Here is a 24788-nt window from a genome sequence, read left to right as displayed (position 1 = left end):
TGCAGCGCAGAACTGCTGGAACTGGACTCCACATGGTTAGATCTTTTCCACACGTCAAGTTTAGCTGATGAGAGTCCCAGCCAAGATTTAAGTCACAGTCATAATGCCGCCTACTGGTTACAGGAAGTGAAATCTGCACCACATTGCAAATATTAGTCTGCTCCTTCTTCTAAAATCTAAACATCAGTTTTCTGATGTTCTAGGGGTCATAGGGCCCATCCAGGGCTGTTTCTTTATTGTAAATCTTACTCTGCTTGTTCTAAAACATCCTACAGACTCATTTCTTACACTTGACCTTTGCTAGAACTGGTCAAATTCTGGGATGTTGCGTGAAGGAGAGCAAATGTCGTCCTTCAGACGGGTTTGATGGAGAAGCTGCGTCTCAACATAGTTCAACTTGCTTGTTGATCATCAGATCATCCGCCAGCTTGTCAAAAACTGCTCCTGACCAAACACACAAATGTTCTCCTACTGGTGACTCCTGGATTTATTGGGACTGATCTTATTCTGGACGTTGTGTCATTTGTTTTCTGACATTACTAAATATTCATGAAATACCTTCAGTTGGCCGTAGTTAAGGGCCTGATGACACCACTGAGACTGTTTCAGTCTCTGGGACAGAAATGGCTGAAAGGAAGTGCCTCCTGGAGCAACGAGACCTGGACTCCAGCACATCAGAGAGATCTAACCAGCAACCTGATCAACCGTTAGTGGGGGAACCCTGAGGAAAACATTGTGAAATGCTACTCAGAAACAATGAAATGGACTGTATTGACAGGACAGCTCATTCCTCCTCCTAACTCTTCACTTCTTGCCCTTTCTATGCGCATTCCAACTTGTATTCCTTTTAATTTCACATATTTTGATTTGCATATATCAGTGAACAAATTGCAGCTGCTTGAAACGACATCCTTATGGATTATTTTGATTTAAAGTATCCAGAAATTAAGTAGTGAACTGTATGGGTTTGAGACTGGTGAAATGCTGATGCAGCAGAAACGTAAATGCGATCCCACCTACGACCCCGCTGCTGCAGGTCTCTGTGCTCCTCTCCGTGTGGAGGCCACCACCACCCCCTCGTAATGAAAGTCAACGTTGGTGAGTGTCAGCATGACACAGGATGATGCATCAGCTGTCATTGTCACATCGTGGCCTCTTGTTTTTCAGCAGACTATTGATTGGGCGTGTGTTTGTGAGTTGCCGTTAACTGTAATTTAATTTAATATGTTTGGTGTTGGTGGAGGAATTGCAGGGAAATAAAAGCAAGTTACTGCTATCATGAACCCTTTTCATATAAATTTTCCTTCCTTCTACTTAGTCGTCACTAAGCTCCTGCCGAACTGAAGAATATACAACAAAAAATGAACACATTAGCGGATAAAAAGCACAATTTTGCTTCTGTGACATCATCCTCAGAGGGATCTAATGCTCCTGTTGCTTGCATTTGATTCAGAGGCTTCATCTGGACATCGGATTTCAGCAGCTGTAAACTTTATTGCTGCTGGCAGTACTGTCTTTTTACTGCCATTCAGAATTTACCAAGCTATGTGTGTTTTTAAATATATATGTGTATATATATATATGTATATATACGTATATATGTATATGTGTGTATATGTATGTGTGTGTGTGTGTATATATATATATATTTTTTGTTGTTGTTTAAAACAGCATTGAACTAAACTCAGTCCCAAAAATCATGCTAGGACATCTAAACATTTTCAAAAGAATAAAGCAACTCCAATAATTAGCTGCCTACGCTACAAAAAAAAAATCAAGAAACAAAACTAATAATGTAGCTGTAACTGAAACTGATCATTTACTCAACAAAATATGCTGAGAATTTAAAAAATTTAAAACCACCCAAATGTGTTTGGTACTGATCTGCTTGTTGTCATATGTGAAAAAACATCATAATTGGAGCTTTGGACCAAATATCCAAACAAAATCCTAGGCTTTTCCCCTCACTTATTAAAAAAAATCTAATATTATTTTTGAAAAAAACTATAAAAAAAAAACAGAACATCTGAAAGCAACTTAGATTTATTGATGCCACATGTCTTTTAAGATAAAATAAATGTCATGAGATCCGCAGAACTGTGGGGAGTTGCTGCTGTCCTAACAGTTGTGAAATGGTCACTTATTCCTTCTCCCCGTCCTAAAAACACAGCCCTGCATGCCTCCTCTTGCTGCAGCAGTGATGCCGTCAGTCAATTTTCAGTCTAAATAAAAGCACATTTGTCATGCAGCTTCCTCCAGTTCCCTTCACCTGTAGAGCCCTGATATCCTCCACCTCAACTGACCGCGTCTCTCTGTCAGCCGGCCTCTCTTAAGGATTCATTAGTCCCTATAGACTCCTGCAGCCTAAACATATTGCACCATTCAGCCGGTACTTATGTGTCATCTGTTATCTATTGGACTGGTGTTTTCTGGTGAGCATATGAATGATAATCAGGCCTTTGTGCCTCCATAGAGGTGCAGCAGGATCTGCAGTCTGTGATGTTGCCTCAGGGGGAGATTAGGAGGGGCAGCCGGCCCTCTGTGTCACGTCGACAGTCACAGCGCCCATCCGCGGCTGGGCCAAACCCCACTGGGACCCTAAATCCTGTTACACTGTCAGCTAAAACCATCATTTGTATTAGAGATGTGTGGGTGTTTAAGTGTGTGTACATATTAAGTGAGGGGGCATAGTGTCTTAAACAATGAATTATTCATACCAAAAGAAAAGGAGATATTGACTACATCTCCATAAACAGACTGCTCTCTTTATGTCATCAGGCACGAGATCTTTGGGTATAATTGCATAAAAGCCCCTGAAAATGTGCTTCTGCAGCGGCACAGCAGGCACTGGTCAGCGTTATCATCAGGGATGAATTTGAGTGATGGCAATTGTTCCAACTTAATATCTTATAAATAATTTACTACTTCAGGGGCATTGCTTTCCCTCCCTATCAGACACCAACACCAGAAGCTTCACCATCCACAGCTGTATGCTAGTTGCTGAGGCTGAATTAGTGTTGGGGGGGGGGGGGGGGGAGAAATATGGATGTGAAGATGCATGAATCTTAGCATAAGTGGCTGTATTTTATTTTTTTTTTCCTAGCTTGGTTGGAACTAGCACAAACTAACTGAGTGGTTATAATGTGAGTGGGCTATTTCCCTCGATTATTTATCTCAGTAACAAGTGATTATGGAGAATGAGATTCTTTGCACTTCTGGCCCGCGCCTCCAGAGGGAGGTCAAAACTATTTGTCAGTCTCCAGTTGGGATTGCAAATTAGGGATGAGCCTCCCTGCGTGACGACCCATGAAACCTCTATTCCTATCCGCGGGGTGACTGCTGTACATGATTGGAAAATTAGTGCCTTTGATAACATCTCTATGTGGAGCAATACATCAAGCTGCCCGCCAGCCTGCATTCCCGCTTCTCTAAAAGCTGCAATGTTTAAGGTCAGGGTCGACGCAGAATCACCCATCATAGGAAGTTTTATGCGCAAAATATCTCATAGAAGCATTTGTTTTTAATTTTCTGGTTGTTGCTGTGATTGTATTTACAGCTTTTTGTTGTCATTGTTGTTGTTGTTTTAATTAGTGAGCAAATATGTTGGCAGGAAACGAAAAGGGAGACACAAAAAGAGAACAGGGAGGTTTTTATCCGTCAAAGGGTTTAACTGCTCCTAATTTGTAGCTACTTTAATGGCGCCTGGTGCTAATTACAGGTCTGCTCTTTATGGGACGTCAGTGGCCTCTATTTGTGAGGAGTAAACAGATAACATTACACCGCCAAATTAGCCAGTATCAATCTAATTTTCCCGTCATTAATGATTTTAAAGAAGAAATAAAACCCGCGGCGATGCATTGGCGTTTTATCTGACTGTCTTTTCACGCCCGCTTGTCTTGTTTTGACGCATCTTAACTTCAGTCGCTCTCGCGATTTGTAAAATAGACCAAACCACTTTTACGTAAATAAAAAGGAAAAACCCCGCAAGAGTCACGTCCTGAAGAATTCTGTTTACTCTCCCATCTCAGCGCCGTCTCTTTGAAGGTCTTGTTGGGAGTCTTAAAGTGAAAGAAAATGTTTTCCTATTACCTAATTGAATGCGAGCGCGAGGCGAGGCGGGGGCTTCACGCGCCGAGCTCGGGGCTCCTCCATGACAGAGTCGCCTTTGTTGCGTCTATCCGCCGCTGTCACACACTTTAATTCGACTCTCTTTCTCCCTCATTGAATCCCCTCCACAATGACATTCAATAAGGGCCGCAGAGTGAAAACCTGGTTATTTTTACATATTCTTTCCCCCCCGACACGGCGGGGGCCCGAGCACAGGAATTAATCACTGCTCTTTAACAGCGCTGATGCCTGCAGGCAATGACTTGTCCCTTCTTTTTTTTGTGAGTGTGTGTGTGTGTGTGTGTGTGTGTGTGTGTGTGTGTGTGTGTGTGCCCAGAAATGACACATTAACCTTAAATGCGATATGCATCAACTTTACATTCAGCTGTTGTGTTTATTTTTTTGCACCCGGCACAAGAATCATTCGCGATAAATACATTATAAAGAAGACTGTATTTCAGGAAGAATGTGTGTACGCACGGCCATTTGGAGTTTGCACGCGAATTTTACAAAATAAAAAAGTTGAGTTGCTATGTGATTCTCCTTCATTTCCATGAATGTTCTGCCGAAGACAACTCCTGAGTTCGTACACTGGCTTTCCGAGTGTTTTCTCTGCAACTTTATGATAAAATGATGATAAAAGAGAGAATGGGCAGTGCCGCCTCTTGCGGCGTGGGTGGGGCTGACAAGAATAGACTACATTATGCAGTTCATTTAGTTAACAAGTGAAATAATGGGGAAGCGTGCAGTGGGAATGCCGAGAGAAAGGCACAAAACCCTATTGAGAGCTCTTGGCCGCTTACAGCGTAACCGTCACATGGCCGAACCGAGTCCGCGGCAGCTATTTAAGGAGCGTCGGTGCGCCTTCAGCACCACTTCGCTGTCCACCGTCCCGAGGAGAGCAGGCTGACACTTCCACTTCACCCGCGCTCGTCAACAAGTTCGCAGACATGCCGAGGTCTTTTCTCGTGGATTCCTTGATTTTAAGGGAAGCAAGCGACAAAGGCAGTGAGAACAACCCACCTTTATTTCCCTACGCCGTGCACTCGCCTCACCACCCGCACGGGCTGCCGGGCTCCTGCCACTCCAGGAAAGCCGGACTGCTGTGCTTCTGTCCGCTGTGCATGACCGCTTCCCAGCTCCACCCGTCCCCGCCGACTCTGCCGCTCCTCAAAGCCTCTTTTCCTCCCTTCAGCTCGCAATATTGCCACTCGGCCCTGTCGAGGCAGCACTCTTCATCCAACAGCGTCAACCTTAGCGGACCGGGGATATATCAGGCCGCGTACTCGGTGCCAGACCCGCGACAGTACCACTGCATCTCCATCGGTGAGTACAAGCTCAAATGAGAGGATAGAACTACAATTGAACCGTTTTTCTAAATATCTGTCAGACTGAAAATGTGTTTATTTATTTATTTTTACAGAAAACAGCAACAGCAAACTTCAGAGCAGCAAGCGCATGCGCACCGCCTTCACTAGTACACAACTTTTGGAGCTGGAGCGCGAGTTCACCTCCAACATGTACCTCTCCAGACTGAGGCGCATTGAGATCGCCACATACCTGAATTTATCTGAGAAACAGGTGAAAATCTGGTTCCAGAACCGCAGAGTGAAGCACAAAAAGGAGGGCAAGAGCAGCGCCCAAAGAACTGGACCCCATAACTGCAAATGCTCGTCCCTGTCCACCGCCAGATGCTCGGAGGAAGAGGAGGATGACATGCCCATCTCTCCTTCCTCCTCCGAAAAGGAGGATGTGGACCTGTCCGTCTCTCCCTGAACCTCCCCACTGGAAGACTGTGCTTTTGAATTCAGCCAAAAACAGACTGTTGCACCTGTGTGCAGTCGTGTGTACATAAAGAGAATATTTAATCAGGGAATTACCCTGAATTATTGTATAGCTGTATACATGTTGTACGTTTTGTATGTAGTTTTTTTCTGAAAACGCTCCATTTGTTGTTGCCAATCTGACGAGCAGGCATATTTGTAAAGAGGAACCCAAATGATAAAAAAAAACAAAAAAAACAAAAACAAAACACCCAGTAAGGAAATTGTTTATTAGCATTTTGGAAAGGACGGTATTTTGTATACTGGTTAGATTCTTTCTATGATGGAACTGTGACTTAAACCACAGACAGCTCACTGTCACATCGCTGAGATCCCCCTGAAATTATATCTTCAGTGTAATTGAAAAAAAAATATTTATTTATTTAAAAATGTTGATACTTAAATAAAAATATTTCTGAGCGGCAGGTTACGTTGTCCTGTGGGTCTTTTACGCGTCAAGTGATTGCGCATCCGAACTCCAGCAGGTTCAGTTTGGACTTGGCTGCAGAGATCAAAGAAGGAAAAATGGATCGTGTTGATCGACTTCGGCCCTAAATGGCAACATTACATTACACACATTGAATGAGTGGCGACTTGTGGATGTTCAGTCCATCCTGGGATATATTTTAATGTCCTCTTTGGGCAGTCGCGGTTTGGCGTTAGGAGAAGATGTAAAAGGAGGAGATTTGTTATTCTCATTCAGAAATTTCCAACGTCTTTTTCTGAGATCGGATCACATAAATATAAGAGGTGTATTATGGGTCAGGAGTCCCGGGCTAGATCCTGGAGCAATTAATCCAAAACTCGGTAATCTCTAGCACAGAGGTGATAAAGACATTGTTAAGAGCTCCTCTTATGGGCTCTCCCTTGGGGACACTCAACCCAGATATCGCCGCTTACTTGTCCTTTTTGGAGCTCTTTTCATCCCGGCTGAAATGATCCTTCTCGTGTGACTGAGTCAATAATCACCGTGGGTGCATGAGGAGTGCGCATATCTTAAGATATCAATCTAAACGTGAAAATAAATGAGAGAAAGGACGCAGTTCGGTGTCCATGACCCGTATTGTTCTGTTGTTAACGCACCGCGGTGTGGCGAAGTTTATTGTGGCTTTAATGAACTCCAGGTGTGTTTCAGCCACAATGAAAGCCTCTTCAACTCAGCCGACATCATTTGGAAAAGAAAACACCATCAATATCAATTAGCATGTAATCTGATTCTTTATGGAAATTATTAAACCCTCGGAGTGTGATCAGAAATACAAGTTCAAAAATACGCAGCATTCTACATCGCGAACGTCCAAGCAAGAATTGTGCGTGTTGGTCTTTTTAAAACGTCTCTAAACCGAATGCACGCTTATTTTGAAGAATCGAATTTATCTATTTAAAAAAAAGTAGAGAGCGTGTTGTGGTTGGTTTTTTCGTGTTGTAGTTCCAGGTCGCCTCTTTTACGCACCGCGTCAAACGCTCTCCGTCTGACTGTTTGGATGTTTGAATTGTCTTATAATTTTGAATAGGTTTTAAATTGTATCTTCTCCCTGTGAAATGTACATCTAGACTTTTCTAAAGGGATAAAAACTCATATTAAATTGCATACAGCACGCCATCTGCACCAATCTGCCTTTTTTTGTTGAACGTTGAGTTTCACTGGTAAACTTAGATTTAATTGTTCACTTAACCATTTTAACAAAACTCTAATATTTGCATTTGTTAAGATATGGGATTAGACTATTTTGTTAATTGCATCATATAGCCCCATTTTGCTCACAACGTCCTCTGCAAAGCGCCCTTTATCCATTCAATAGCCCGGGGCTATGCGCCCTGGGGGAGCTTATACGCCCGCTGCTCCAAATGCTCAATTTATTTATTCTTAATTTTGTGCCGATCAATTCATTGAAGCAAAAAGGACTACTGTGTCTTTTTAAAAAGAAGAAAAGGGAATTGTGGACGTAACCTTGACGGAGCTGAAGGGAGGGCTCCCCTGACGCTGGAGAGCCGCTTGAGTCAACAGGCGCCCATCTAGCAGACTCGCCCTTGTCTTTATTCTGGCTAATTTTTTATTTACGGCTTTTCTTTGACATGTCTCTTATCTATCAGATTAAAAGAACGGCTTGTAACAAATCAGTCTGCACGATTTACAACAGCATTAAAAGGGGACAAAGGGAGCAGGCAGTCAGTACCTGAGAGTCTGGTAGACGGCGCAGCGCTGCAGCTGATTCGATGGTTTGAAAATACGCACGAAACAAAATACTTGAATCCTGAAAAAGAGCCTTTGTACGTTTCTTTAGAAATCAAGCAATTCTGCATGACAAAGGACAATTAATAAGCCGTCTTTTCACGACCAGCAGCTGGTTTCCCCGTCAAGGAAAGTTGGAAAAAATTCAGACTGAATGCGCGCAAAAGCCCTTTGCGCGCAGACAGCAACCCAAGGTGACCCATTTGGCACAGTTAAAATAACCAAGCCGAGGTAAAAGCGAGGGAACTGTCAAAAACATTTAAGCTGAAATATCTTGAAATTGCAAATCCCTTTATGTGGAGGGACGCTGCCGATGTGGGTTACTCGTACAAAGGAGGTGGTTAAGTTGGAGAGGCTTTGGAAACGGACACGTGGCTTCTCAATGAGAGCTCTTTTGGACCCGCGTGGCTTGCTGTGGCACTGCACATTCAACTACTTTAAACTTATCAAGCTTAATAAATGTATGTAATCAACCTCATACGTTAACTTAACAACTTTAACAAAACAGTTTACAATCTTTTCGAACCACTTTTGTGTATTTTTAACGTGCTTGTTTACGTTCTTTTAGAGGATAAACGCCTGCTGCCCCAGACCTTCTCCCTGTGTCACAGTTATTGTTGGAAGAGGGAGGACTTTTTTTTTTCAAACGTATAGATATATATATTTTCTAAAATCAGCAGAAAGTGTTTAAATGCATCTTCTGCTCGCATTGTTTCCCTTTATAATGTGTGCAAGTTTTTTTGTTTGTTATTTTTTACCTTTTATTTTGCGGATATGCAGCCTGCATGAGCAAACACTTTACTGGTCTGTAAATATACGGAAAACTCAACACGGGAGTGCGAACTGACAGGTTTACTTAAAACCTTTTTACTTTCACAGCAAAAATGAAGCCAGCTGTAATCGCAGCCTTAGCGGGTATATTTATTTTACGTTCACATTTTGCCATAACTTCACCCAGACAACTCCACCTGCGTCGGTGCACTGGCGATAGATTTGACGTGCTCTGATGTTTTCTTTCTTAACGTCTGTGGGTAAAGCGGGCACCAACATGTCTCATTCTAGTAGTTAGTGATGGCTGAGTGTTGACATCCTGCTGAAGTGACAGGAAGGGAAAACCGCTCGTCATCGCCTTGAACTCCCGAGTGTTTTCTGCTGGAACATTTGAACCCATTCAGCCGCATATAATCTGTTTAAGAGCTAATCAGTAATGTAAAATGGACTGGCACGCAGCTTCACTTCTCTCCTCTGTGCCCCCCTCTCATTGAATATTCAACGCGCGCACCGGGCTCTGCCTTTTTCAGTGCGCTAAGAATCCGCCTTTTTAATTCCCTGGCCCGCATAGAGGCGGTGTCAAAGGTCGGCAAATAATGAACTGCGCAGACATGGAAGTGACCTCTGCAAGCGCCAACTCGGGTCCAAAATGAAGGCGACTGAATGCGTTTTACGGGTTGAAAATGTGTCGTGACATTTTGATAAAATCACCCCCCCCCCCTTAAAAAAAAAACAGGTTTTGGGTCCTACTGTCACCAACAGTCAAATGAATATTAGTCTGTTAAGAGTTGGATATAATTAATTGATCTTATATATTTTAATTAAGTAACGTTATTAAAGATACACACACGTAGACAGAAGAGTCTCCGGTGCAGCAGGTTGTCCTTATGCATCCTTTGAAAGTGGATTTGTGAGTTCAAGTCTGTTTACTCAGTTTGCGACAAGGAAACAGCTGATATGCAGCTTTTAAGTGCACAGTTAATGGAATTTATCTTAGAAATAACCGCTGACGTGCCAGCAGCAGAGGCTGGAGTTACCCCGGTTAGTGCGCGTGTGTGTGTACGCGCGAGCGCGTGTCTGTGCGTGTGTTTAGCGCGCGGCTGCTGTGTGGTACAGCAGCGACGTCTGGTGGCCAAGATGAATCTATCTCTACATCGAGTGTAGAACTATGCGATAACTTTGTTCAGTTATTAACATTATTCTGGCAGGACACCAGCAAAATAAGGTCACGTGACTCAATTGGCTCTGTACCAACACCCGATGGATGAAAGCTGTCACCATCTTTGCATCATCACTGCAGTCAAGGCTATTATTTTTGCAGTTGACTGTGTTGCTAGGCCCTAACCACACCTCAACCTCTCAAGGGGCCCCAAATGTCTGTGGGGGCCCATTTTTACCTGATATTTTCATACTTTACCATATTTTAAAGGGAGAGAGAAGTGAAATATAAAATGCATGCCTACGTAGGGATTTGGAGAGATGGAAAGAGAAGAAAATATTATGCTGAGAGTAGGATTTGGGGTTTTTTTGGTCAAAAAAGGTGAATTCAGTAAAAATGCTTCAGTTTGTTCGGAAACGTTATGAAGAAGCTTCCTGAATCCCGATGAGCAGCTGTATCGATACGGAGGACATGACCTGTGGCTGGGATTGTCAATCACATGAGTGATCAAATTTTATTTATGTAGGATGAAATCACAAGTCTAAACTTGGCTTGAGGTTTTTTTTTTACAAATTTGTTCAACCTCTGTCCAGAGACCCTCCACCAGGGCGATCGGGGGTCTATCGAGGGTCCTCCTCCCCCTCTGGTTAGAGGGTTTTCACCGTGTCCTAAATCTTAATTTTTTCCATCTCCCTCGTTTTCATCAAACTGCTTTACTCTGGCTCTGATGATTCCCGGAGGAGGGGAAAACCACAGCATGCATTTACAAAATAAGATCTCAAACTAACAGCTGCGTTGGTATCACAGTTTGACATTGTAAGTCTCAGTGATTTGAGTGATGACGACGAATGATTTCAATGATTTGATGCGACTTTTAACAACTTTTTTTTTTTTTTTATTCTCATAACTTTTTTTTGTAACAAAATTCTCTTGGTGTCTTATGAACATTGCCATCTTCAGCTAATTATGGCAGAAACGTCATATCTGCATCAACATGTATACAAAAGTTACAAACAAAAAAAGGGCAGAAACACTGACATCTCCATCACCATACTTTGAATCAATTAACCCATCCACTTGCATTACAGTATAAAATACTTTGCATCCTCCTTTAACATCCACACTATGTCATGTGCGTGGGTGCTCACCCCCCATAAAACAACAACTACTTATTATATTTAATCCCATTTTGGTAAAATGCAAAGAGACAAAAGCCTGGGTGGTTCTCAGATGCGTCACCAAGGTCCAAACACATTGATACAGTCAGCGTGCACAAAGTCAACCTCCAGTTAAGAGTCAGGGAAGATCACGTCAGTTACAAATATAAAACTGCAATAAGATATAAAGAAAATAAGGATACACGTTAATAAAAGTCCTTTCTGTGGGTAAATAATATGAATTCGATCTACGACGGCTGTGAATCGGAAAAAGGGATTGCCTTTTAAATATCACATTGACCTCAGCTTATCTGCCAGAAGCTACATGCAAATCTTTTTTAGTTTTAATATCACAAATGAACACATCATCACCGTTTTTTTCCCGCAAACTCCTCCGTCGGATTCATAGCTGTTAAACTGTTTTACAGTTGAATTGTCGGTTCTTCAGTTTTTCTTTTTCAAACTTTGTCTTCCCACATTCAGAGCCCTAAATGTTTAAGAGAATAAACTCAGTATTTACGTGAAGAGGCACTCATCGGATCCACAGTGGTGGTTTACAGGTCATTGTTGAGTCCACAAACCAGTTCATAACCTCTTTTGTGCTCGTAAATGCGACCTTGTCCTTTATGATTTTGCACCAAAACAGAATTACTGGACTTTACTACAGTAAATCACAGAGCCACTGAAAATGAATTGATTAAGAAAAAAAAAACAAAAATTCCCAGTGAAGTCAAGAATTTCAAGTATAAAGTCTGACCATGTTTATTCAGCTGCTAATTAGTTGCTGGGCGTTTGTCAGAGATTTGATTCTAAACCTTCTGAGTCAATGTGGCAGTGGTCCACTGACGGCGTCGAGCCTCCCGTGCTGCTTGTAACGAATCGCGGATGTACGGTAACATCGCAAACGTGGCCGAACGTTACTTCGCCCCAAAATAGTGTCATGTGCCCTTCAGGTACTCACAGTTAGGTGAGTGCTACTTCTTGATGGCTCCAGATGTCAAAAACATATTTTTAGTGTGAAGCTAACAGAGACTAACAAGTAACGGTTAAAAAAAAAGATTTATTTTGCTTATTTTTAGCTAAAATCAAAGTGTTGTGTGGATGAGGAGGACATTGATCATCCTGGACGATGCATTCCAGAGTTTGTTAACTGATTTTCTTTTTTGGGGGACGGGGGGGGGGGGGGGGGGGGGAGCAATTTTACCTTGTTAGCATTCAGTCTATCTTAGCTTCAAGTTAAAAATATATTGCTGGTTTCTGACATCTGGATTCCCCAGTAAGTCATGCAAGGGAGGTAAAAAGGTCTTTGGGAAATCACATTATCCAACAGTGAGTACTTGAAAGGCAAATTGCTCTTGTCAGATGAAGTATCACTTTAAGAGCGCTCACATACATTAAGGCTTCATAAAATGTCTCTCAAATATTTTATGGTTTTAGAGAAGGAATTATAATTTAAATATTTCATTGAATCATATCAAACTATATACTATGATTTACAATGTCTTCCTTTTTGTTTCCTTCTATTTACATTCAGTCAGTCTTGGTTGGGAGTCACTCTATCTGTCTGTGGCTCCTGCTGTCGAAGATCATGGACCTCCTCTGCGGCTGGTAGAAGCAGCTGGTGGACGTCTCCAGTCTCTGACCACTCTTTGGAATAGTCATTTTGTTTTGAAGCGCGATCCCGTCTGGCGTCCTGAAACTCTCCGACATCTCTTTAGAGAACACACTCCCTGCCGGAGCCTCGTTCAGGCCCCTGATGGATGACAGGAGTTTACTGTCATCACCCGATGGCGGATAGTCCATGATGGGGAAAGGGGGGCTTAGCAGGATCAGACTTTGGGGTCGCTGCCTGTTCCTAAAGGACGGTCTCTGTAGGAGGTTGGCTCTGTTGGGTCGGGGACAGTCAACAAAGACTTCCAGGCTGGGAGTGTGTCTCCTGGTTATGACTGGCAGTTCTGGAGTGGAGGTGGTCTTTGTGGGCTCGTCGGGTTTCTCAACATTTGGGTGTTTGGGAGCAGGCTCCTTATTCTCCAGCTCCTCTTTTAGATCTGACATCATCGGAGGAGGCGCTGAGTTGCTCTTCTCTGCGCTCATTTTAGGATATTCCTTCTCTTGTTCCTTCGCTGCGTCATTCTCATGTCTGAAGTGAGGTATTTGACTGTACTGCACCTTTGGAGGCACAACAGGCACAGCTTTGGCCTGGCATGTCTTGATCATGAAGGCTGTTCGCACTGACGACACACTGACTGGGGCTGAGTTTCGCCGAAGAGGCGCCTGGCGATCATTCAGAAACAGTTCCAACTCAGAGAGTAGCCCGTTGTTTGTGGGTCCAGACGAGCTCAGAGATCCCTTCTGACAAGAGGAGAACTCTGATGAAGGCCGGTTCTGCTGATTAGAAATGTCTCTGATGCAGCGCTGGCCCAGGTCCAGATTCAGAGAAAATGGTCTGTGTTTAGAAAAGTAATGTTCCTCTTTCTTCTCTGGGGCCGCCGCCTCGTAGGACATCTGCCTGTAAAACTTCTGAGATGACTTCTGCTTGGTTGTGCTGCATTTGCCTGTCAGAGCTTGTGCCGTGTTGCTCCCCCGTGATGGTGCTGAGGGTAAATAGGTCCACTGAGTGTTTCCTGACAGACGTTCAGTGCTCTTAACAAGAGATGCTTTATGAGATTTATGGTTGAATGACGAAGGTGTAATCTTTCCCTCCGCTGACACCGAAGTTCCCTCTTTAGAGCTGAATGGTGACAACAGTTCCTCCACATCAGGTGAGTGGAGGGGGCTGGTTACCCACTGCTTAGTGGAGCTAAGGTCCTCCCAGGACTCCACCAAGTCCAGTTCCTCTGGGTGTTCTGTGCATCCCTCATCCTCTTCAAGGACCAGCAGCTCCAGAGCATTTCGTCTCTCCTCCGAACCGACTTTCTGAACAACTTCCTCTAAAGGAATCACATTCTTTTTTGCTCCTTCAATATTTTTGTCTCCCTCAGGAATTTCAGATGACTTCTTGTGGCTGTTGTCAGCCGCTGCGAAGCCTCCAACCGTTCCTTCTTCAGTTTTGGTTAAACAGGATTCCTTTTTAGGAAGTTGGCACTTCTTGTTGTCAGCAGGAGTGTCTTTGTTTACAGGTGTGATTTCCAAGGAGACCTGATGCACTTCCTTGACTTTTTCATTCAAAGGAGAACAGACATTTTCTGTGTCTCCACCGACCATTTCATCAAAGTTTTTACCAAGAGAAAATAGGAGGTCTGACTCCGAAGGCTGTTTCTTTGCCGAACCGGATCCAGTGGATGTAACATAATTACTCAGAGAGGTATTTGAAGACTGCTCCCTACATAACAAGGACAGAGATGGAGAGCTGCGGCTTCTTTTGGACTTCACGTCCATCGTTAACTTTGTGTTTCCATAGCTGCCGTGGGAGCTGGAAACAGGCTTAAACGTCTCATCCAGCAGGTCAATTTCAGGTTCGCTTATCTTCAGCTCTTGCTGGAGGTCAGACCACAGCTCCTTTGCAAAAGATGATCCTTGGTCCTAAGAAATTATTACGGACCAAAGAAAACGAGATCAGATATATGCACAAGTATTACACCATTTATCTCTAAAATAAAGATATTCCTAGATGCTGCTCTGAGTTAAAGGCACATGGGTAAATATTCTTTGTAGAGTCTTGAATGGTCAAAGCTGGAGTCACTTCAGGATCATAACTCCTCCAGAAAAACTATACTAATAATTATTATATTTCAATGTGGTACTTTTAACTCTAGAGAAATGGAGGGGACAAGTGATGACTTTATTTCTTTATGTTATTTATTCGGTAAATGCAGAGAAATTGATGTTCAATTAGTTTAAAGAGAGGTATACAATGTATTTCTACTTTGCCCTCATGTGTGTAATTTTTCCAACCCTTGAGAATCAATCAATATCACTCCCGAAAAATATGAAGATGTGTCCAAGCAGCCAAATACGGACACCATGTAGTCTTCAGCTTGTGGACATTTATGTTTCTAGAAGCTAATTTTGTCAATTTGTCATAAATCTACAGCACAAAAAAATCTCAAGCTCCAGTTTTGTTGAAGATCATGTCTGTAAATGTGTTCCTGTAAAAGAATTAGTCACTATCGTATCATGACAGCAACTGACCGGTTTCACAGCTGGCGGCTGCTTATGCACTTGATCCCCAGAAGAGGGCGCAACATCTCTGCTTTCACTTGCGTTTGCAGGGGACGTCTGTTCTGGTTCGGACTGCCTGATTCCTTCTTGACCTTCTTGAACCACCTCTTTGCTTATATCTGATGAGAAAGCATATTATAAGTGTTCTTTTTTTCCATGGCTATTAAATAGCTGGATCCCAGCAAGAAGCATAAAATGGAATAAAGGAAGAGTCCCTCACCTTCAGGAGGAGCGCTGGAGGCCAGCTCCTCTGTGTTTTTCTTCTCCGTTCCTTCCCTCTTACTTGGTTCCATTTGGGGAAATGGGTTGCTCTTCCCACTATTACTGCCCCGCTCTGAGGTTTCTCTACACGGTTTCAGAGTTGCCACCTTGTCCTTGGCGTGCCCCCTGCACGGCGTGCTGTTGGAGCTGATAACAGCCGACACTCGCAGCGGTACAGACACAGCAAAGGGCTCCGATATGTTGACAGCTCTACGCTGATGCCTCGGCGAGGACTCCAGCGGGAAGAAGCTTCCTGGAAAGGAGGGCCGAGAGGAGCTGTTGTGGGAGGAGCCAGAGTACAACATCCTCCTGTTTTTTGGAGATGTAGGCTGGTAGCCGCTGAGGTCATCTCCTTTGAACACCTTCAGCTGCTCCGGCAGTGTTTTTTGAGGGGTCCCAGAAGCAGCCAATGATCCCTTTATGTTCATGCTAGAGCTCCAGCCACCTGTTGCCCCGCCAGTGTTCTTCCCTTTAAACTCCCACTTTTGGTCGTGTTCGCTCAGATCATAGAGCGAATCGGATCCCAGGGTTCTAGATTTTACATCTGGAACATAAATGCTGCCCGGTGAACCAGCAGGACTGTTGCTTCCTGTTCTGTCATCATCTGTGTAGTAAAAAATATCACAAGGTAAAAAAAAGATATCCTTCCTTTGAGCACAATTATGAGGCAAAATTTGTAAAATGGCTTTATCAGGCTTATTTGGCTGTGAAATCTTGATATATCAAGGATTTACCAGCTGGTAAGGAACACAAGGACTCCATGCTCCTGGACGGACGAAGAGCTGCCTTCTCTGCGGGAGAGAAATGTACAGAAATATCAACAGGGAACTTGGGAGTCTCTATTTCATTTACAGCATCACAAATTTCCCTTTCAAGAACAGGTCTTATAATGCCGACTCAGTGGAGTCCCTGTCCCACGTTCCTGCTACCTTTCATCACTCTCTCACCTGCTGTAAAACCTTTACAATACTCTATTAGGGTCTGTGCCTGGTTATCTTTTTATCCCGAACTTACAAATCTCCTGAAAGCGAGCACTGATCCGATGAATGGATATGGAAACAAAGAGCAAATACATCCAGAAACAAAAGACACAGTACTTTGTTGTACTGCTAGCTTTGATTGTCCCTGTCCAAACCACAGCCTTGACCCGCTCATTACGGGATGTAAAAATATCGACGCATTATGCTTGCCCTGTCCAACAACGGTTATATATCTATCAATTCTTCTTTGCTGCTCCCAAACAGTAGTTGCCAGAGGAAGTGTGGCATAACTTCCTGTATAGGTTTAGTTGCTATTTTAGAGCAGCGAAGAAGAATTGATATCCTGTATGAAACGTTTATGCTTGGAAGAAGCAGAGTGCATGCACTTTCATTATTTCTGATACTGATCTTGCATTTTAGCCAGGTTTTGAAGCGTTGCCGCTCTGGTACTTTGTGGTTGTGTGTGGTTGACTCGCTGTTGGACACTTGCCTGTTATCCCCGATGCTCTTATGAACACACTGCCATTTCGGCTCAGTTTTCCCTTTGAGTCCACCGACCTCCCCAGGTTGAAAATTGATTTCCATTTCTTAGATTTTCCAGAAAACTTTCTCCTATATGATAAAAAGAGATTATTAAGCCCAGCGTTACACTAAACCTCTGAAGCCTATTATTTCAGAGATTCATAGACTCATCGTACTTGCTGTCTGACAGGTCGATGACGGTGTGGTAGAGCGTGGCTGTGCTGGTATCAGGCAGGCTGTTCTCTCGCTGACGTTCTCTATGCACAGGATGGTTGGGACTTAAGGAACGGGCCTGGGCTTCTTCCAGGCTCATCAGTTTCATTGGCCCACACTGACCACTGATGGGCAGCGTGGCATATTTCTCCCCACACATCACATTTGTTCCTAGAGACATATAATCAGTCGTTTCAGTACAAGAACCAAGTAGTGAACGTGGGTATTTAAAAAAAATCATACCTTCTTTGGGTTTGATTTGCACAGAGTCACTGAAGATGTGCTCGGTGTGGTTTAGGATAAACTCCACCACAGACTGCTGTATTCGCACCTCCTGGAAAGCCATGTCCCCATTTCCAGATGAAGTCTCGATAGCTTTGGATCTACAAGGACAAGAAATGTTTACATTTGACCCTTAATGAATGTTTTCAGTGCTCTGAGGCTTTTTGCATTAAATATAAACACTACAGATTTTTTTTCTTATGTGAACAATGTGTTCCAAGCACATTTGTTCAACTCAACTCACCTTAACAGATTTGGAGCCCAGACCAGGGCCAGATTACGTGTATGCATGTTGGTCTGAGTGCTTAAGGTGGCGAGGTGGGCCAGGTGCTTTGTCAGGTACTCCAGCGTCCTGAGGACGGTTAGCAAACAATTGTTGGTGTCATGTACTACAACATTATGAATAAAAGACAGTAAACTGGTTTATCTGCTACGAGAGGATAAGTTTACCTGAAGTGTGAGGTCGGCAGTTCTTTGATGACCTTTTGAATGTGTAAAAGTCTTTCATGATCCCCTTGGACTGAGACTGCTTCCTGCGTGTAAACAAAAAACAAACCTTTTTTAATGCTTGCACCGGATGTGATTACATTGGTTCTTATTTTTGGTTTATGGATGCATTTTTGGAAACGAGGTCATACAGATTTCAAGTGTGAATTTCCAGCTTGCTGTCTCTGCAGGCCTCCACCTAGCGTGACCTGGATGTTGACCCAGCCCCTCCCCGCTGATCACATGTAAACAAGCACATGCTGGAATGTCTACCTTCACACTGAGGCCCAAACAGCTGAACACATTAGCTACGCTTGTCCGGTGTGAGAAATAGAAGTAAAACAGCAGTTGTGTGTCCTCTTTGATGCATCTAACATTCTGTCTGAGCAAAATTACCTTCAAGTGCTATGTTACATCTTGAAAGGGCTGAGTGAGGCAGTGCTGGGTCAGCCACACAAGGAGAGAAATACCTCAACACACTGATGTAAAGCATGAGGCCCGTCTGAAGCGGTAGAAATCAGGAATGCGCCGATATGTCGGCTGTGGATCGTTATTGGCCAATATTTGTTTTGTTGATCGGCATATAGGCAAATAGGTGACGTTCACAGATGACAGCGGCTGTTTACCCGTTAATGTGAAGGATTACTCTTAAAGCCATTTTATAAATTTGTCCTCAAAGATGATAAAGGTCTTACGAAGATCCCGTGCCAGGGATGGAACCCAGAACCTTCTTGCTGTGAGGCGACAGTGCTGACCACTGCACCTCCGTGCTGCCCAACACCGCCCGATGTGATCCCAAACTAATTCGATCAGTCACTGATCTGTGCAGTAAATCCATTTCAGCCTCAGTCTTCCATCATTTCTGCTGAAAGTTCATTCAGAACTGAGAATTTAATGGTTGTATGATCAATGACCTGATTGTTGCTTTTTAAAACAGACTTAAAATAGAAAAACAACAACAACAAACCATCAGCTTTTCATATCAATGGAGGGCAACTTGTGACACATATAAAAAAGGCAAAACTACTATTTTGAATCACAAAGATGCCGGTTGTACATAAAAAAATGTACTCAGGTAGAATGAATATTTTGTATATTATTGTGAGATCTCTACTTTACCTACAGTTACATAGAATTAACTCAACTTTAATTTAAACTTTAATCTAAACCTCAGATGAATCATGGGCTGAAAAAATGAGGTGACAAAATATACTGTAATTTACCGAAATAAACCCCAATACAAGGCCTCCTTTAAATCAATGTGTTCTTGATGACCAGTTATATGAACGGTATGTGAACAATACATATTTTTCAAAAGTGCATTTAATTGTAAACCTTGAACATGCTAAAAAAAACAAGAATAAACATATTAACAATATACGGAAAATGTTTGTGGTATGAACTTTAAAAATGTCTCAAGTTCCCAGCAGGATGAATTGGAAAAAAACAACTTTTTTTCCACTACATTAAATTTTACAGACTTTACTATGAACATTTTTTTGAAGAGAGAGTTTACCAATAAATGAAAATTCAGGCATCTACATCCAAATATGTTTTTGAAGACGTCACTTACGCCATGTTTGTAGTCCACACTCTCGAGGCTGTGATGACCCGGGAGGCTAAAAAACATGGCGCCAGTGAGGTTGCTTGAAACAACCTGGCATGTCGAGAATTCAGGACTCTTGGATGACTTTAGACAAGCAGTATGGAGGCCTTTTGTGGTTTTGTTATGCAATTTTTCTTAATTTCTAGAAATTGGTCTCCACTCACCTCAGTTGTTTGAAACTCCAGTGAGGTTTTGTGGCTTTAAAAAAAAAAAAATTCCCTTGACCTTCCATCAGTATGAGGATTTTTGACTTAAATCTTTAGCTGAACTGATTGCTTGTTTGTAGGCCAAGTTGCCTTTGTTTGTGAGTATTTGTAAGCCAAGTGTGTGTTACTTGAGTGTGATCTGTACTTACAGTGAATTTGCTGTATAGCTCAAATGTGAGCAGAGGATTGGGTAGCTCCCTGAAGTACAGCTTACATAAGGAACCCACACAGTGGATGTCCTGGAGGTACACTTCCTTTGTAAGGTCAGGGCACGCCTCAGAGCAGAATTCCTGCCTGCACTCACACACACACACACACACACACACACACACACACACACACACACACACACACACACACACACACACACACACACAAGCGTGCGCTTAGCAGAAACCTTTGATTGTTTAACACCCCTTCTAACCATGTAGACGTTGTGTGTTTGGCATGTAACATCCATTTGATCCTGTCAAGAAATGTTGTTACGACAAGAAAAGCAAAAATGCTAAAGCAACTGAATGCTAATGCGTGTTACTTAAATGAAAGTTGTAACTTGAGAATGTGTGAGAGTGAGTACGGCTGCGCACATTAACCTGGGAGGGCCTGAAGAAAACTCCACAGCAGCTGATGTCTGATATTTTTACATTTTATGGCTTGCAGTTTGAATGAATAAGGGTTTTGTATTGCTCACTTGCTGAAAGTGTTGCATGGAGTTGTGCGAATACCTGAGACGCTGGATGTTTGAGGTGACCCCCGAAAGCCTGTAGATCCCGTCCACGATACCATGCTTCTCAATGAACTCGGCACATTTCTGCAGAACCTGTGGAACTTGAGTTTAGAAGCTTTGTTAGTCACACACTTAAACTTGTTGATTTTGTGCTCTTGCGGCTCTTTTGCATAGGATGAGATTAGATGGGGCTCAGGTCACATTCAATCTTTAAAGCAGGATGTCTGTGCAATGTTTCAACACTAACAATGCGCACCATGTTGACTTCATAGCGTGGGGTTTGTTCCACTGTGGCTGTTCTTTATTCCTTAGGGGTGCTGATTGTAGGTGGACTTTGACAGGAAGTTAAAAATGGTTTGTTTGTTACAGAGGAAGGTTGACACACCCAGTCCTTGTAGCTGGTATTACTTACGACATTTCCTCTAATAGAAAACTGCTTTTGAAATGCTACCGCTGACCTGCATGACTTTCTCTAGGACAGTACATCACCGGCTGTACACAACTTTGTTCAGCTGCAAGTTGCCAGATTTAATTGTGGTTTAGTCGAGGTTTTCAACACGCTCATTCTGACCACGACATACTTTTAGTTAATTGTGAAAATTATTCCCAGGCAAAAGTCGAGCGTGAAGCTGCTGTCATTGCTTTAACAGACTTCCTGGGACCAATGAAGACACAGCAGCACTTTAAAGTGTCTTACATGTACCAACAACCCCACTTTTACATTCACAGATGCTCTTCATATCCTGTGATAATGAGGACTAGACTTTGGAGCAAATATAGATGTCGCAATTAGTGCTGGTTGATGCGGCAAAACACACGATCACGATAGGTTTTTACATCTCGATAAATATGGTTCTTTATTACAATATGAAGCAGGTCATCAAAGGGGTCACTGCAAGAAATAGTAGGGCTGGGAGATTCAGCCAAAATCAAATCTCACTGTATTTAGACCAAATAGCTTGTTCCTCTTATTGTGACAATATTTGAGGGATGACGTCCTCGTAAAACACTAACAGTGAGATTTTTGATAATCATCCACAATGCGGATATAATTGTGGGTAAAGGAAAATAGCGGGGCAGCTAAAACAATTTGGAAAGTTGAGGAAATCAGTTGGACTGTGATGCATGAAAAAAACAACAACACTTTAACTGCACAACGATAGAACAACATCCCAAATATATGGTGATGATTCACTGGTGCCAAATAAGAATATTTTTGTTAAAACTATATGTATACAGTATATATATATATATACAGTATATATATATACAGTATATATATACTGTATATATATATACTGTATATATATATATATATATACTATATATATATATATATATATATTTTTTTTTTACCTTTTACTGTGTTTAAAAAGGCATTAAACAAAGACAACAGATATTCTGATGCATCGTGGATGAACTGTCTTTCTATATATTGATTATTATTACTGTCGCCGTGATGGTATTATATCATTGTGATTTCCTTCCCCACAGAAGGAGGTGCTTGATAGTCATCTGGAAAAACAGTTAATAACATGATTTACTTTAAACATCCTTCCTATAATTGTTACAGTTCTATATGATACGTACCCGTCATTGTTACCCTGGTGTATACATGTCATTGGTGGTTACTCTGGAGACTCCTGCTGTATTTAATTAAACTCTTTTTTTTCTGTTTATCTTGGTGTGAAGTGAAAACTGATCATCTGCCTTCAAGTAGAATCTTCTCTCCACAAAATATTTTGGTTAATTTGTCCGGATCTTCAATCTTCCATTTACATGCTTGTGTGTAAGACTTAATTGGACTTTTTCAATTGCATGCTTGTGGTCAAATGCTGGAGCTTTGATTTAGTGTCTCTTCAGTCTGGAGTCAATAGATCTGCGTTCTTTTTCCTGCAATCACGTTCCATTAAAGGCTGAAGCTTCAGCTCCCGACAGCACTTTTCATTTCTCTCCTTTTTGTGGAGTTTTACAAGTTTGCTTGCGCAACAACACAATGAGCGCTTTATGGTGGCATTGTTGTACGTCGACTAAAGTCCCTTTCAAACTTTGAGACCAAGTTCAAAAAAAGTTGTTCTAAAAATGAGTGAAAAGAGTCACTTTGGTTATTTGCAACATTTCCTTCCTCCTCCAAAAGACATTTTTGGGTTACTTTGTGATTTAATCCCTCTAGAATGATGGCAGTTGGGGTTCTGTGTACATACAGAACTTTTGGGGGCTAATACACATAATTTGGAAGTCCTCTCAAAGGCTGATGAATGTTCCAGATATTTCAGCATTTATTTGAACGAATCGAATGGTTTCAGTGTTTGTATAAATATTTTGTCACATATTACAGATGGAGGCTTATCTCATTTATACTGAATGTAAAGCCACTCACTCACACTGAGACAATGAGAACAAGCAGCTCAAGTCTGGTCTGGATTTTCAGAGCAGCTTTGAATAAAATGGGATCTATTCCAAGACAAACCAAAGGAGAGCTGTGAAAGGAAAATGATGGTAATGGGTGGACTTTCTTTCAGATAGGGATAGTCCTCTCACGTGCCTTCCATTATTTAATTATTAAAAGGACCTAGCAATTTAAAAACACAATCGGACTACAATTATCACACACACACACACACAAGGTCCCCCATACCTCCTCCCTCACTTCCTGCATTCACGCTCCGCCTCATATTGTGGATATGTCCACTGCTACAGTTCTCCCTTAAAGTTATCTCAACACAGCATGTACCTTAGTTGCACGTGGTGGATTCATGTTCCTTTTCCTTTTGTGTTTTTTTTTTAGTGTAACCTTTTGCTACCAACCCCCGCCCCCCCCCCCCCCCCCCCAAAACAACCTCTGCTATGCTGGGTTAAAAAAAAAACATATATATATATATATGATAATTTGACTTTTCCAGAGAACCTAACAACATTCTTGAGTGTTAGATCAGCTTCTGTTCTTTTGGTTCTCTGACTCATTCGTTTTTTCTGGTGTGTAGACAGCAGCATCAGCAGCAGTCCAGACACAAAGCTAGTCATAGGAACTATAATCACTGTCGGAAATTGACTCAAAAATGAAAGAGCCACACCCAAAGTTACAAATGACCATTTATTCCAGCCAATGTGTGAATAAATGGTCCCACTCAATGTAAAAAAACATGTAAAGCTGCGTTTTATGTGGCACGTGTAAAGCTTAGAATGTGTCATGTAAAGACACTATTTTTTTTAAGTTACACTGCTTCTAGTGGACATGTAAACTACAATAATGTAGGAAAAGACTGATTCCTATTAATCTTCATGAGAAACATGATCCGGGGACTTCCAAAGTAAGAAACAATAGCTCATCTGAAGCTTGTTAAAGAATGTTAAATTTCAAAATAAAACAGAGTTTACCATCTTGTCCTGAGCTCTGGAGATGTTCTGTCAGGTCACAGCCGAATGCATTTTCACTTCCTTTCTTCTTCTTTTGCTTAGTCCCTTTATTCTTCATGTGGTTCCGGTTAGTATTCCAAACTTTTAAAACACACAGATCCTTGAAGGCACCACCAACGATCCATATGACCCTGAGAGAGGGCTAGTTTGTAGGTGAAAAAGCAGCAGCCACATAGAAGAATCCCAACGATCAGCTCCCAGAAGGCTGCATCCGCTCACATTCTGACTAACCACACTGTTGGAGGCTGAGAGCAGAAGTGACGTCACTGTTTGAACTTTAAGTCTCTTACACTGGCATTATTTCAAGTGATGATCAGAGAAAAAACATGGTGTGACCTCTTGATTCGCCGGGACGTGGCAGTCCACTGCTTTATCTCTGAAGGATTTGCAGAAACAGCATTAGAATCGGCCGGTTTCCTGTTGTTTTTTTTTTTACCCCTGGCCAGTCCTCTGCTCCTTATATCTCCTCCTCTTTTCCTTCATTCCACACAGTCTCCTCATTCACTGGACTCTCTGGGAGCTGATAAATGAATCAGTACCAAAGAGGCAAATCTTCTCAAACATTTTATTTTTGAAGATTTCCCTTTAAGAATTTTTTTTGAAATGCTATGTTTAGAGATGGAACGTGGCAATTTGAAATGTTGAAACTGTGCAAAGGGGAGGGAAATGAAGTGAGG

General features: G+C 42.3%; 2 protein-coding genes across 3 annotated transcripts in view; one reads left to right on the top strand and one right to left on the bottom strand.

Moving 5' to 3' along the window:
• Positions 1–6348, top strand: part of gsx1 (GS homeobox 1) — a 33370-nt gene extending 27022 nt beyond the window's left edge. The window contains exons 6-7 of one of the 2 annotated variants that reach the window (XM_086226805.1): positions 5303–5433; positions 5531–6348. In XM_086226805.1, the coding sequence (XP_086082931.1) occupies positions 5303–5433; positions 5531–5883 (484 nt within the window). In that variant the 3' untranslated portion in view covers positions 5884–6348. Of the gene's footprint in view, positions 1–4874; positions 5434–5530 lie in introns of those variants that run through there. The other variant, XM_086226804.1, reaches the window with a different exon arrangement.
• A 4648-nt stretch (positions 6349–10996) lies between these two features.
• arhgap31 (Rho GTPase activating protein 31) lies at positions 10997–24503 on the bottom strand. The gene is made up of 12 exons (XM_086227278.1): positions 24073–24503; positions 20693–20795; positions 20117–20261; positions 18120–18202; positions 17914–18021; positions 17631–17770; positions 17351–17558; positions 17143–17264; positions 16407–16463; positions 15632–16276; positions 15382–15530; positions 10997–14772 (listed from the first exon to the last, which is right to left on the bottom strand). The coding sequence occupies exons 1-12, from the start codon at positions 24167–24169 to the stop codon at positions 12802–12804; spliced, it is 3828 nt and encodes a 1275-aa protein (XP_086083404.1). The 5' UTR covers positions 24170–24503; the 3' UTR covers positions 10997–12801.
• Between the last annotated feature and the right edge of the window lie 285 nt (positions 24504–24788).

This window comes from Aulostomus chinensis, chromosome 15 (genome assembly GCF_037954235.1).
Source record: "Aulostomus chinensis isolate RoL2024-O1b breed Wild chromosome 15, RoL_Achi_v1.0, whole genome shotgun sequence".
Taxonomy (NCBI): Eukaryota; Metazoa; Chordata; class Actinopteri; order Syngnathiformes; family Aulostomidae; genus Aulostomus; species Aulostomus chinensis.
Note: the sequence above shows the minus strand (reverse complement) of the source record. Positions and strands in the feature narration are given on the sequence as shown.